This window comes from Leptonotus elevatus, chromosome 1 (genome assembly GCF_054856555.1).
Source record: "Leptonotus elevatus isolate MCC_2025b chromosome 1, RoL_Lele_1.0, whole genome shotgun sequence".
NCBI lineage: Eukaryota > Metazoa > Chordata > Actinopteri > Syngnathiformes > Syngnathidae > Leptonotus > Leptonotus elevatus.
The window spans coordinates 49,128,657-49,141,614 of NC_141239.1; the positions used below are offsets into that span (position 1 = coordinate 49,128,657).

The 12,958-nt window shown below is 38.7% G+C and overlaps 2 protein-coding genes across 2 annotated transcripts; both read left to right on the top strand.

Moving 5' to 3' along the window:
* The first annotated feature begins 3,198 nt into the window (after window positions 1-3,198).
* On the top strand, window positions 3,199-7,645 carry polr3h (polymerase (RNA) III (DNA directed) polypeptide H). The gene is made up of 6 exons (XM_086080634.1): window positions 3,199-3,521; window positions 4,069-4,165; window positions 5,677-5,763; window positions 5,894-5,957; window positions 6,047-6,278; window positions 6,640-7,645. The coding sequence occupies exons 1-6, from the start codon at window positions 3,411-3,413 to the stop codon at window positions 6,688-6,690; spliced, it is 642 nt and encodes a 213-aa protein (XP_085936760.1). The 5' UTR covers window positions 3,199-3,410; the 3' UTR covers window positions 6,691-7,645.
* Window positions 7,646-8,142: 497 nt separating this feature from the next.
* csdc2b (cold shock domain containing C2, RNA binding b) lies at window positions 8,143-12,845 on the top strand. Its single transcript, XM_086078344.1, has 4 exons — window positions 8,143-8,332; window positions 9,303-9,620; window positions 10,007-10,129; window positions 11,568-12,845. Exons 2-4 carry the CDS (start codon window positions 9,439-9,441, stop codon window positions 11,728-11,730), a joined length of 468 nt encoding a protein of 155 aa, XP_085934470.1. The 5' UTR covers window positions 8,143-8,332; window positions 9,303-9,438; the 3' UTR covers window positions 11,731-12,845.
* Window positions 12,846-12,958: the final 113 nt, after the last annotated feature.

Consider the following 12,958-nt stretch of genomic DNA (forward strand, 5'->3'; position numbering starts at 1 on the left):
GATCGTATATATGGGATTTGTAAAATGTGGCTCATTTAGCGATTATTGGAGAAAATCAAAGCTTTACAGCCTGCCTTTTCCCAAAGAAGTTATGACTGGGAAAAAATTCCTCCGAATATGTCGGTCCCTGCACCTTAGCAGCATAGCAGAGGATGGTGCAAATGATCAGAGGAGGGGAACAAAAGGATATGATCGACTCTGCAGAACTAAACCTCTTTATGATGAGTTGAGGCTTATATGCAGAAGCAGCTATCATCCCAGCCAAAACATTTCAGTTGATGAGAGAATGGTTGCATCAAAATCCCGTTATGGCCAAAAGCAGTATATGAAGAGCAAGCCTGTACGATGGGGCTACAAGCTTTTTGTCCTTGCGGATTCATCAAATGGATACATCTGGGATTTTTTTTATTTATCAAGGAAAATCGCATCAGTACAGTGGGAAAGGGCTAGGTTATGACTCGGTGATGAATCTGGTCCAGACAAATTTACTGGGCACTGGATACAAACTGTTTGTGGACAATTTTTACACAAGTCCAAGGCTTTTCCACGACCTGCTTGAAAAGAAGATCTGGGCATGTGGGACCATCCGTACGAACCAAATTGGCTTTCCTAAAATGGAAACAAACACCCTGAGCTCCAGGTCACAACGAGGGAGCATCAGATGGCTGAGGAACAGCTCCCTTCTGTTCATCCATTGGAGAGACACAAAGGACGTTTTTCTGTGCTCCACACTGCACAAAGCCCACAGAGACGACACAGTCCAGCGGTGGGTAAGAACAGAAGATGGGCTGTTGACGCTGAAGGACATCCCTGTTCCACCAGCAGTAAAGGAATACAACCAGTATGTATTATACATTCAAGTATTATTTTATGCATTTGGGAATATAATAGTTTGTGTGTTGGGCATATTTTGATGTTATTTTCTCTCTTTTTTCCCCCTTTCAGGTTCATGGGGGGAGTCGACGTATCAGATGTCCTGATAGGGTACTACAAGGTCCTGCACAAAACTAGGAAGTGGTACAAAACTTTCTTCTTCCACTTCTTGGACATCGCTATCGTGAATGCCTTCATCCTGCACAGGGAAATTGCCAAAAGGAAAGGGGAGGTTCATCTGCACCAGAAGGCGTTCAGAGAGAGCTTGGTTTTGGAGTTGGCCGAGGTGGCGTCTTCCACCCCAGCACAACCCGACTTACCCCGCTCCACTCATCACAGACCTGTTTACATATCAGGCCACAGCACCAGTGGGCGCTTGAGGTGCAGGTGCTGCCACTTTAAAACTCCTATCAAGTGTGCCACATGTGTTACGGCGCTGTGCTTCTTGCCCAGTAGAGACTGCTATAATCGCTGGCATGTTGACAACAAGATGTAATATAGATATATATATATATATTTTGTAAACATTTTGTGTTTGTTGGGTTGTGTTTTGTTTACATAAAATGGAATTTGCACCAAATCACCATTTGTACTCTTTATAATTGTATGTACAACAGTTTATAGAAATGACCCAACTATAACCTTTCATTCGAGCCCAAGATCATTATTGTGTGTTGATGCGTTCCAAAATAGCAGCCTTTTCCCTTTCATGGGGCCCCCAAATGGCATATTTGGACCTCTCCTTGGGGAAAAACCGGTGTAAAATATATATTTTTTAAAGAAGGGATGGCAGAGTTGAGATGTCCAAGCAGTGACCGTAGTAATATCAATATCAATATTGTTCATCTTTAATATTAAAAATGTGTCAATCTTCCCAGAGCATTACTGGCATTGCTGCATGCAGCACAGTCAGGAAGAGGAAAGGCGATCATAATTGTGAGGACATCCATTGACATAATGCATTTCCTCGTCCCTTCACTTTTCCCCAACCATCAAAAATGATTGCCTACCCTCATTCCTTACCCTAACCTCAACCATAACCCAATTCAAACCTAAACTCTAAAACCAAGTCTTGACCCTCAAAAAGAGGTCTTGAGTTGTGAGGACCGGCCAAAATGTCCTCACTTCACAAAAATGTCTTCAGTCTGTTGGTCCTCACAATGTAGTATTTACAAGTACGCACACACAAAAGGTCAACACAAAATAAAAGACAGCAAACAGTCAAGACGGCCTCAAAATAATTCAATAGCATGACCTTGTGCTAAATAAAAATTTCCAGTAATTTTGCATTTATACTTTTTTTTTTAATACACATGGATTGAGATGATTTTGTTTTAATTCAGAGTTTACACAAACTGAGGGCATAACGTTGATGGGTAAAATATTTTTTTGGGGGAAATATTTGAAACTCACTTTGTGTGCATTGTTTTATAAATTCATAACTGTTGTTTTATGATTTCAGATATATATTACTAAACTTGTGACGCTTTTTGGGTGTTTGAATTTTGCAGAGGAGACGTTGAATAACATAGACCTCCTGACTGCAGAGTGCAGACAAGACAAACAAATCCACACCAAAAGTTTAAAATGTATGATAAAGTTGACTTGACATGATAAAAAATTATATTTATACACATTTCCTTCAATTTTGAACGGTTTAAGCATGCTAATTTTGACAAATGTATTGATTTTTAAGTTAAATCATATTTTGTTATAGTTAAATAGTCCATAGTTAAACAAATGTTAAATACGAAATATTGGACTTGTTACTGTCTTTGACAGTATGAATAATTCCATGTCTGTTAGCAGTTTGTACTCAAATACTTTTGAGAATCATTAACATTTCTCCTACATTGAAGCAAAGCGATGCAATGTTGTTTATGGGTTGCAAAGTGACAGATGAAAATATAATATGTGTGAAAGTGGTCTGTGAAAGGCCCTTATATACTTCACTGGTCTGCTTTTCATTTAACTTTGCGTATATTCAAGGCTAACAAGTACTGTACGAAAGTAAGCAAATTTATTTGAATGTTGGGAGTCTTTTTTGTTTTTTAAAGAAGAAAAAAAATAGAAGAAAATAAAAGCAAGCTCAAACAAGCTTTTAAATATCATCAACCAAAATTCACCGGATTGTACATGCAAGCCTTTCGAAAATGGGTCTATTAAATATATATTACGAAATATATGGGGTTATTTAAAAACGTCAACATCTGTAAAGGACGCATACCTTTAATCCCCCACCCCACCCCACCCACTCCAAAAAAAACAACAACACCGCTCTGTACCTTTAAATTTCTTGACGACATGTCGTAAATTGACCGATGTTGTGCCGGCACTGTCGTAAGTATCACATGGCAGCAACATGTTTTCAACGCTGTCAACGATAACTTTACGTTTTGTTGTAGTTTTTAGTTTTTGTTTAAGACATGCTTTTGTTTAACGTGTTTGGTAGATGACAAAACGAAACGTTCTTCAACTCTCAAATGTAGCTCGCACACCGCGCTTTGGTTTTTGTTGCGTGCGCTTGAGTCGTAACCATGTTTGTGTTGGTGGAGATGATGGACACAGTCAGGATTCCTCCGTGGAACTTTCACCGACAGCTCAACGAGGCTGTGTCCGAGGAATTGAACAAAAAGCTGGCTAACAAGGTGGGTCTGTTAATATGTGCTCAAACCTTTGATTGATTGTGTGTGTGTTTTAGACGTCGAGTTAGGCTACCTGTTTTACTCATTGGGCAATGATTATTTTGCCGTGAACAGCTCTGATTGGTCAATCGCCGGAGCGATTAAAGTAGGTTGGCCGTGGATAGGCTGTTTTAGCGTGATGCATACAGTGGACTGCTGTGAATCAGATATTTATTTTGCCGTCACTAATCAACAACAGCAACAAAACCAACAACGGTAGATTAATGAATCAAACACTTGCTATGAATTTTACTGTTCATCTCCTTTTGGGAAAAGAGCAAAATACGGAAAATGTACTAAAGCATTGAATAGCTGGACGTACATTGAAACTTTTACAGAAGGATCAATTAAGTTTACATTTAAAGGTTATACTGCATTTTAAGTTCATCCAGATTTTTTTTTTTTAATTTGATGTAAGTAGTGTGTAACTTTGCACTTACAAATGAAAGTGCGTCCTGCCACGTAAGCCGCCTTTTTGTAACTGCATGCTTACACTCTGTTCTTACCTCAGGTGGTCTACAATGTCGGCCTCTGCATCTGCTTGTATGACATCACAAATCTGGAAGATTCATACATTTTCCCGGGAGATGGTGCATCACACACTAAAGGTATGATGAGCTTAACGCTTGACTGTTATCACTGCGTTATGTTGTCCACTACCTTGTTGTTAAAGGATAACTCAACACTAAATCAAATGTTTTTTTCTTCTGATAAACTGGTGTCTACAAATGCTGTCTACATGTCCTGGTCATTACTTTAACATTTGAGTTCATGTTTGTTTAAAGCTTGAATTTGGGGCAAAACCCGTGTGTTTGGCGCCATCTTCAGGTAACACACTGGGATAAACTCAATTTGGCTGTTTGTCCTCTCATTACACGAGACGATACATACTACTCACTTGTTCTGCATGACGTAGTCACCCCCGCCACCCACCGGCTCATTCTCGTACACGCCTCCTTAAACGTCTTCTTAGTGAGTTGCTGTTGTCAATCACAGCCAGACCACGCCCAACCCTCTCCCCATTCGCAACCCAACGGTCCTCCAGGCAAGAGCCCCTTTGAGCGGCCATTTTAAATCTTAGTGAGGGGTGGAGCAAGAGTTTGACTTCCTGTTGAGTTATCCTTTAACTACTTTTAGCCTAAATTGAACAAGATTTTGCTTCTTATTCATATGCCTCTCTTTTAAGTGTTCTTCAAAAACAACCAAAACACATCTTAATTGCAAAAGCCATGTTTCATCTTGTACGAAGAGCTTTTCCAGGTATTCTGGTATTACCAGGTATTTTTCTTTCAAGTGGAAAGCCCCCCTTAAAATATACCAAAGCCATTTTTACATTCTAATTTATGAATGTTTGGAACTCTGTATGTACAACACATTTATAGAATTAACTAATTTTTCATATATATTCTTTTATTTTAGATTTTATTTAGAGCTTCCAAACAATTACATTTTTTAATCAGATTAATCACATCTTAGATTTTTGATTAATCGCTTAATTAAAAAAGCTTTTTTATCAAAACATTTTTTGTCCACCAAATTTAAAGAGCACCTGTTATACGTTATTATTATTATTTTTTACATTTAATCTTCAAAATTATTTATCCACTGCACACACCCATCCTCCTCCTTTTCTAATCAGTTAATTACTTGCATAATTAAAAATGGAAAAGATATTAGTTCGACATGAACAAATATTTTTGTCATACGCAAACATTTATTAAATGCTTTACTTTAATGCCTGTAGTTATGTTTATTGCTCAAACACAACCTGTGCTACCTTTAACGTAACCATCCTCTGTCAAGATAAAGGATAAGCTGTGGTCAAAATTAATATTGCAATTAATCTTAGTTAATACATGATTAATGCGCTAATTTTTTGCGATAAATTAAATAGTTAATGCTTTAACTTTGACTGCACACATTTTATTATTACACATTTTTCTACAATATAAAGGGAAACTAAATAGTGAAAAAATATTGACGCAAACTAATTAGTATGAAAAAAAATCTGCTAATAATTACATAAATTATGCTTTGGCATATGAGATGAGATGGTATGTTTGAAAGTTACACATTCCTTTGAATGAGTTTACCTTGATCCCATTTTTTTCTCTGTCAGTTCATTTCAGATATGTTGTTTTCCACCCGTTTCTGGATGAGATACTGGTGGGCAAGATCAAGTACTGCAGTCAGGAGGGTGTTTATGGTAATCTCATTTGTCAATTTTCTAGCTAGCATGTATATGAAAATCGTGGTAAAAGCTCACATCCCGCTTCCAACATCGGAAGCTCTAAAAATATCTGCTTAACGCTGACAGCTCCGTTTCCATTTCTCAGTGACCATGGGCTTCTTTGATGACATTCTCATCCCACCAGAGTCTCTTCAGCAACCCACTAAATTGTATCCTCTCAAATGTTACATCAAATGAAGTATCTTTAAAATAAGTGGATTTGTAGTGTTACCGTAGTCCTCCTTAGCTCCTGCTCAAGCGACGAAGCCGAGCAAGTTTGGCTTTGGGAATACGAGACGGACGAAGGAGCACACGACCTCTACATGGACCAGGGAGAGGAGATCCGTTTTCGAGTGGCGGATGAGGTGTTTGTGGATACGTCGCCAACGGGCCCGATTACTGACGTGCCACCCGCCCAACCTGGGCAGTCAACGGCACCACCACCGGCACAAGATACCGGCGAGAAGAAAGAGGCGCCATACACACTAATAGTGAGAGCTGTTCTTGCTGCAGCAGTTTTTCAGTGTGCTGTCCCAAGTTTGAAACACAATGTTATGCAAGATGGGCACTCGACATGCTGTAGCGTTGCATCATGCTGACGGTGGTGATGCAAATCTGCACTACTGAAGATCTATAGTGTATTTCCTAATGACTGAGTTAATTCCTTTTTTTTGCCAGTGTCAAAATTAAGCATGATAGTATTTATAAAGGCAAAACTTTTAACACATTTCTTATATTGGACCGCATTAGAATGTGCCTGTGTCAGTGTACCTAATGTTGTAGCTAATATTTAGAATAGCATACCATGAGAAAAAAAACACTGAAACTGACCCATTATGTGTCTTGTCTTAGGGGACCATTTGTGAGCCAGGACTGGGGCTGCTGTCATGGTGGAACAACTAGCAGGAGGTGGAGATCATTTGGACCACTATCATCATCATCAGCATTGCTCTGGAAGACCTGTTGTGATTGGAGCAAAACTTGATTTTTGACTTTGACTGAGTCCTATTGACTTAGTTAAGAGACTAACAATGGACGAAACACGCTGATGTGTTGCGTTGAGGAAGATCGTCTGGGAAATACTCAACCTAAAAGACCTACAAGCATCATGTTTATTATGTGTCGTATATTTAATGCGGATTGATCCATAAGTATCCGCTTTTAGTTATTTTATTTTACATTGGACAGCATTTCCCTTATCAATGAAATATAAGTGATTCAGTAATTCAAAGAAGTATAATAATTTATTTACCATAATGTTTTGAAAAGTGATATAGGGCTAACGATAAACTCAAAATGAGATTTATTATTATTGTTTTTGCTCTTACGCATTGGATATAATTTAGGGTGTCAAAAGAATGAAAACTCAGAGGTGCGGAAATAAACCCACGTACATTATTTTCTGTAATAATATTTCATATTTTATTATAGTGTTTACTAAGCATTCATATCACCTCAACATCAAATAATGTGAAGGGCCTGTCATCAATGTTGATAATTTTGATTTGTTATGTTGTGCGGTGACGGGAAGCCACTAGGGATTAGAGACAAGCTATTAAATCCTATATTTTGAAGGACATAAATATATACACATAATGAATATTATGTGACCCCTGTGAGATCATTGGTTGCTTCTCTCAATTGTCTGGTAAAACTAGGTCATGTTGCATTAAAAAAAAAAGAGAAAAAAGATCAGATAAAGAGGTGTTCATGTGACTTCCTTCTCCCTGAGAATGCTGCCTCAAAGTAAACTAACAGTTTAGTAGGAAGACAAGTTTTTCTGCCCGATTTAAGGATTGTACCATCCAGCTCTCTTTTCATTTTAACTCTTTTAAAAAATCGTTATTCCATTGACATACATCTGTGTGTGTGTGTGTTTTAAATAAAAAGGCGATCTACAGATGACTTATGACCACAGGATATCACGCCAGGACACTGTCACACTTTGTTGATCACTACACCGCTACAGTATATGACAAATAAAGGTGTTTTTTTGTCCAATTACAAACAGACCCTGCTAATTAGTTTCTATAGTGTACTATATTTTAATTACATTTTTATGTTTTTTTTCATGTTATTTGATTAAATTAACTGTTCTAGATCCTGTACATGACACAGTTCGTTGCCATATATTTAAATATGTATATATATATATTTTTTTTTTACCCCATTTTTCACGGAAAACGCATCTGAACTCCTTAAATTGTGCAGATTAATATTATCCAAACAAAGGTTCTCTCCACTGATACGGTTCGTCGTCGTGCAGTGACATCACGGAAGGAAGAGATGCGCAAACGCGAAGTTTCCGCCACAGCGAGTTCGCTTTGAACGCATCGCATCCGCTCGCAGGGTGGAGGAGCGCGGTGCGCATGCGCACCCTTCGCATCACGCCATCGGAAACCTCCGCCAGCTGCGCACGCTCGCCTTCACATCAGGTTTTCCCACTTAATTATTTAATTTGGTTCTTATATAATGATACGCATCGTCTTAACGCACACATTGGCACAGTGAGTTGACCGTCCAACCAGCTGGTGGGGCCGCCGCTGTAAGTATCATTCATCTTCGTAATGCATGGTGAAGATCCACAGCACAGTGACGGTCAGTGAGGGAGGCTTTTGTTTTTGGATGGGGACGGGTCGTATGACAGGAAGTGGATGAAAAAAAAACATTCAAATATCATCACTGCAAACAAAATTGATAGTCATCAAATGTTCTTTTTTTTTTATACCATCAATGCTTTACTGTCAGAGTATGCCAGAAGAGGGCTTAAGCAAACATTTTGTATTATGTATGTAACGCGTTTCTGTGCATTGTCTTGTTATTCATCTTTCCGGCTCCTTCTGGTGTCATTGTGTCACAATTTGTCCCTGCCTTTTTGTATTATTTTTACTTAGAAAAAAAGATGAATACAGTACAGTAATGGGAATTTGGGAATTGGGGACGGGGCTGTTGACGTCACTTGAAGGTGGCCTCCTGTAGCTGTTCTGACGTCACCCTCGAGCATCACACACAGGAGAGTGGGCGTGACACGCACAGCAAAGCACTGAATCATCCCCTTTAAAGCAGTTATAAAGGAATAATGTAAAGTATTCTTTGATTTAAATTTGAAAATATATGAATTCTGCTTGGAACCAATTAAAAAAAACTCATTGTACTGACACGCTATGCATTTGATACTTAAACTCTAAACCCAGGTTAAGAACCACTGACGTAGCATATTCTGCTTTACTGTACCTAATGTGAACTGATTGGTAAATTTAAGTTATGCACTGAACTGTGATTTTTGATGTACTGCACTTGTAGCGATTATATATTTACAAGTATGTGGGTTTTAATCACAATCATAACAAGTGTGTAACCTGCGATTAAAAACAAGTTTGACGCCCCCGCTTTACAGTATTTGACTGAAACAAGCTCCTCTCAGCTCTCCTCTGCATCGTCACGTCTAAATGTCTGAAGCTGCGTGACAGCTCTCTCATACTGCCTCCATCTCCCTGTGTTTTTCCTCCTCACAGCATGTCCTCCTGATAGACTTGAAGTGACAGTGCTGACCTGGATAACTTGCTGAGCCCGTGTCCCGCACAAACGGAAGACAGCTGTGTTTAGCAGCACACTCGGTAGCATCCCCGTCCCCGTCCCGCCGAAGTCAGCATGACGGACCGCAGCCTCACGTCACCCTCGGCGACCCCGCTCCGATCCCCCGACGCCCCGCTCACCGTGTCCTTCCCATTCTTGAGGGAAGGCAGTCGGGTTTGGGAGGAGAGGGGGGAGCAGGCGCTACCGCGGGAACTCCCGAGCCCGCTGCCGACCAAACGTACTCGCACGTACTCAGCGTAAGTCTGGTCGCAATCAATATCTCTCGAATAAACATGAAAACAAAATTTAAAACAATAGATGCTAATGTGTTCTGTTAGTCTATCTTGGCTTGCCAACCAATCAGAAGATGGGAAAAGGCAAATTTGAAAAGTCATTGGTTGAAGTTATAGTATCAATATAGTTTTTTTTTTAACAGTTACAACTTTCTGTGTTGAATGTTGGTCTTATCCCCTTCTGTTGTGTTTGCAACACAATGAGGAAGATGTGACTAACTGACATTCTCTAACCTCGCTTTCATTTCTGCATTTCTTTATTTTGATTCATTTTTCTGAGTTTGAACCAGAAGTGGCAGCCACTTCATTAAATGTCCTTAGTAACATTCAAATTCTTTGTGTGCACGCAGCACGGTCCGAGCTCACTCAGGTCCTGTGTTCAAGGGCGTTTGTAAGAACTTCTCAAGGTCACAGGGACACGGGTTCATCCGGCCCAGCCATGGCTGCGAAGACATCTTTGTTCACATCTCAGAGTGAGTGACAATCGACATGCGATGACACTCTGAGGGCAACGAAAGAAAGCTGTTTGAATATTGATCCTTGATATCCAGCTTGAGGTCCATGTACTAGTGCACTCTTTGTCCTCAGTAGTAGGACTATTGAGCACACTAGTAGCAATGCTTGGTCCACTAGTTCAGTCGTCTGCAATCTGCGGCTGTTGAGCCACATGTGGCTCTTTTAGTCCCTCTCCTGTGGCCCAATGTGGAGCTCTAAGAAAATAAGTTGAATTTTTTTTAACATATTTATTTTAATTTGTAGATAATATTTGAATGAATTAAGAATTTAGATCATAATTTAATATTTTAAAAAATGTCAGAGTCCACAGAAAAAGCTCTCAGAAAAAGAGCCGAAAAGTCGATGAAAATGTTTTTAGAAATAAAAAAAATGTCCAAAAAAAGAGCAGAAAATTGCCATAGGCTATAATATACACAAAATTGCTAAAAAAAAAAGTTGGAAAATTTATCTTAAAAAGGCATAAAAGAAAACATTCAAAAAGTAACTATAAAATGTTCAAAAACAAAAGAAGAAAGGCAGAAAATTACCATAAAATGATTTTGGAATTGACGCCCCAAAAAATCAGAAAAGTAATTGTAAGAAAATAATAATAAAGTAGACAAAAACATAACTATAAAGTAAAAAATGTCTCCAAACAAAAAAAATACCTGAAAACACAAAATTGCCCAAAAAAATAAAAAATCTGAAAATTAATCTTTTAATATTATTATTTTTTAAGTATAAAATGCCCCAAATCAAAAGAGGAAATCTCCCAAAATACCACCACAAGATGGCTACAAATTTGCCCAAAATGTCAGAAAATTGATAGCAAAAAAAAGTCAGGAAAAATGTCCAAAAATAGCCATAAAATGTCCAACAAAGGAAGAAAAGAGGCACAAAATTACCAAAATATATCAGACAGATGTTGTTTTGTTTTGTTATTTAGCCTAAAAGGTTGCTGACCCCTGCACTAGTTTCAGTTTTGGCCTACAAGTACGCAATTAAATCTTACTAATAACCTACTGTGCTGGCTGCACTCGTACCCCTACCAGGCCCAACTTGTGTCATGCACTAGTTGCCTCCCTATCAAGCATATTGAGTATATGATATTGAATAAATGAATTTATTGCTCAACTCATCATAAAGCGACTTTATAGAAAAATGATCATTTAATCAATATTCTTGATAAGGATGCTACTAGTGTGTGACACAAGCCTACAAGCTAGCATTCCAAATACTGTACTTAAGTTTGCCCTGCTCATGTAAAGTAGTAAAACCGCTCAAATATTAGCTATTCAACCTCCGCCTTTTAGATCTGATACAGCACCTGACATTTTAGGAATTTCTCAATGTCACTGCCTCTGAATATATTTGGTGACAGAGCGTCAGACTGAGCATATTTGTCTTGTGTTTCAGCATCGATGGGGAATATGTTCCCGTCGAGGGCGATGAGGTCACATACAAAGTGTGCAGAGTTCCCCCCAAGAACCTGAAGGTGCAGGCGGTGGAGGTGAAGATAATTCATCTGAACCCAGGCACGAAACACGAGACCTGGTCTGGGCAGATCATCAGTTCTTAGGTTTGCTCTCCAGGACGGTGGATGGAGGGACTGAAAACGTACATCATGCGCATGTTTCCTTTTGACGTTACCGTTTTAACTCTGATAATATCCAACATTTTCTGTCTTCTACCGAGTGTATGTGTGAGTAGAAGCAATAGAGAACGACAACAGACTTAAGGTGCCTAACATGATTCCGTCCCTCATCAAATATTCGTCCTTTCCTGATACTTCCTGGTATTTAGGAATGTGAATGTTTGTTTTGCTTGAGAATTAAAACAGGCACAAGTTGGTTAGTTAAAATGGATGGTAAAGTCAATAAGTCTTTGTCAGGAATCATTTTGGACGACTGAAGCAGATTCATCACGGAACATGCATATCAGACATTTTGCTGTTATTTTATTATCTTGTGTTGATTTATTTGGATTATTTACTGTAACTGTTGATCTTTTGTCGTGGCAACACCAAAGTGTCGCAAAATGTGAAACTCCGCTACGAGTTGCCACAAACTAAGAGCGATCCGGTTCTACTCATTTTGCTGTTGTTCAAAACAATGCCATTGAACTGATTAAAATAGCGTGTGTGTTTTTTTGTGTATGCTTAGTTTGTATCATAGTCGACTACATGACTTTATAGTTGGTCATTGTCACACATCTGTTGTTTGTGTTGTAGAATTTCAGGTTGTGATCAGTTTTATTGTGTTCTAACTGTGCTAGGACCTCTTAGCATTTCTGTCTGTCACTGTCTGAAATGTCAACATTGGACTTGGAGTGTTATTCGTCACCTCAAAGTTTTTCTTTCCTTTGGTGGTGGCTTGGAATTACATGAAACCATTTTATGATAACGTCTGTGTCTGTTTAAAAAAAAAAAAAAATTAGAAGTCTCGCTGTACACTGGTGTCAAGACACTTTCTGTTTCTTAATCAACTAAAAGTACATTGAAAACTTAGCTAATACTAATGTAAATGTCAGTAAGACATACACGTCAAACACTTTCAGTCTTTATTGCAATATAACAGACAGACAAAAATATCATGTTGAAGCGGACATTTAATGTATGTGCTATGTGCAGGCAAGCCACCATAAATGTAGCTCAAGTGTGGTTGGACTTGTCTCAATAAAATATCTACTTTACAATTTGCAGGTCCATTTTATTGAGTACTGGATTGAAGCTTAATGTAAGGCACGTCGGGTAGAAAACATGTCAATCAAGCCGACATCTGCCCCTCGCATCTTATTGTTTAGGTTCT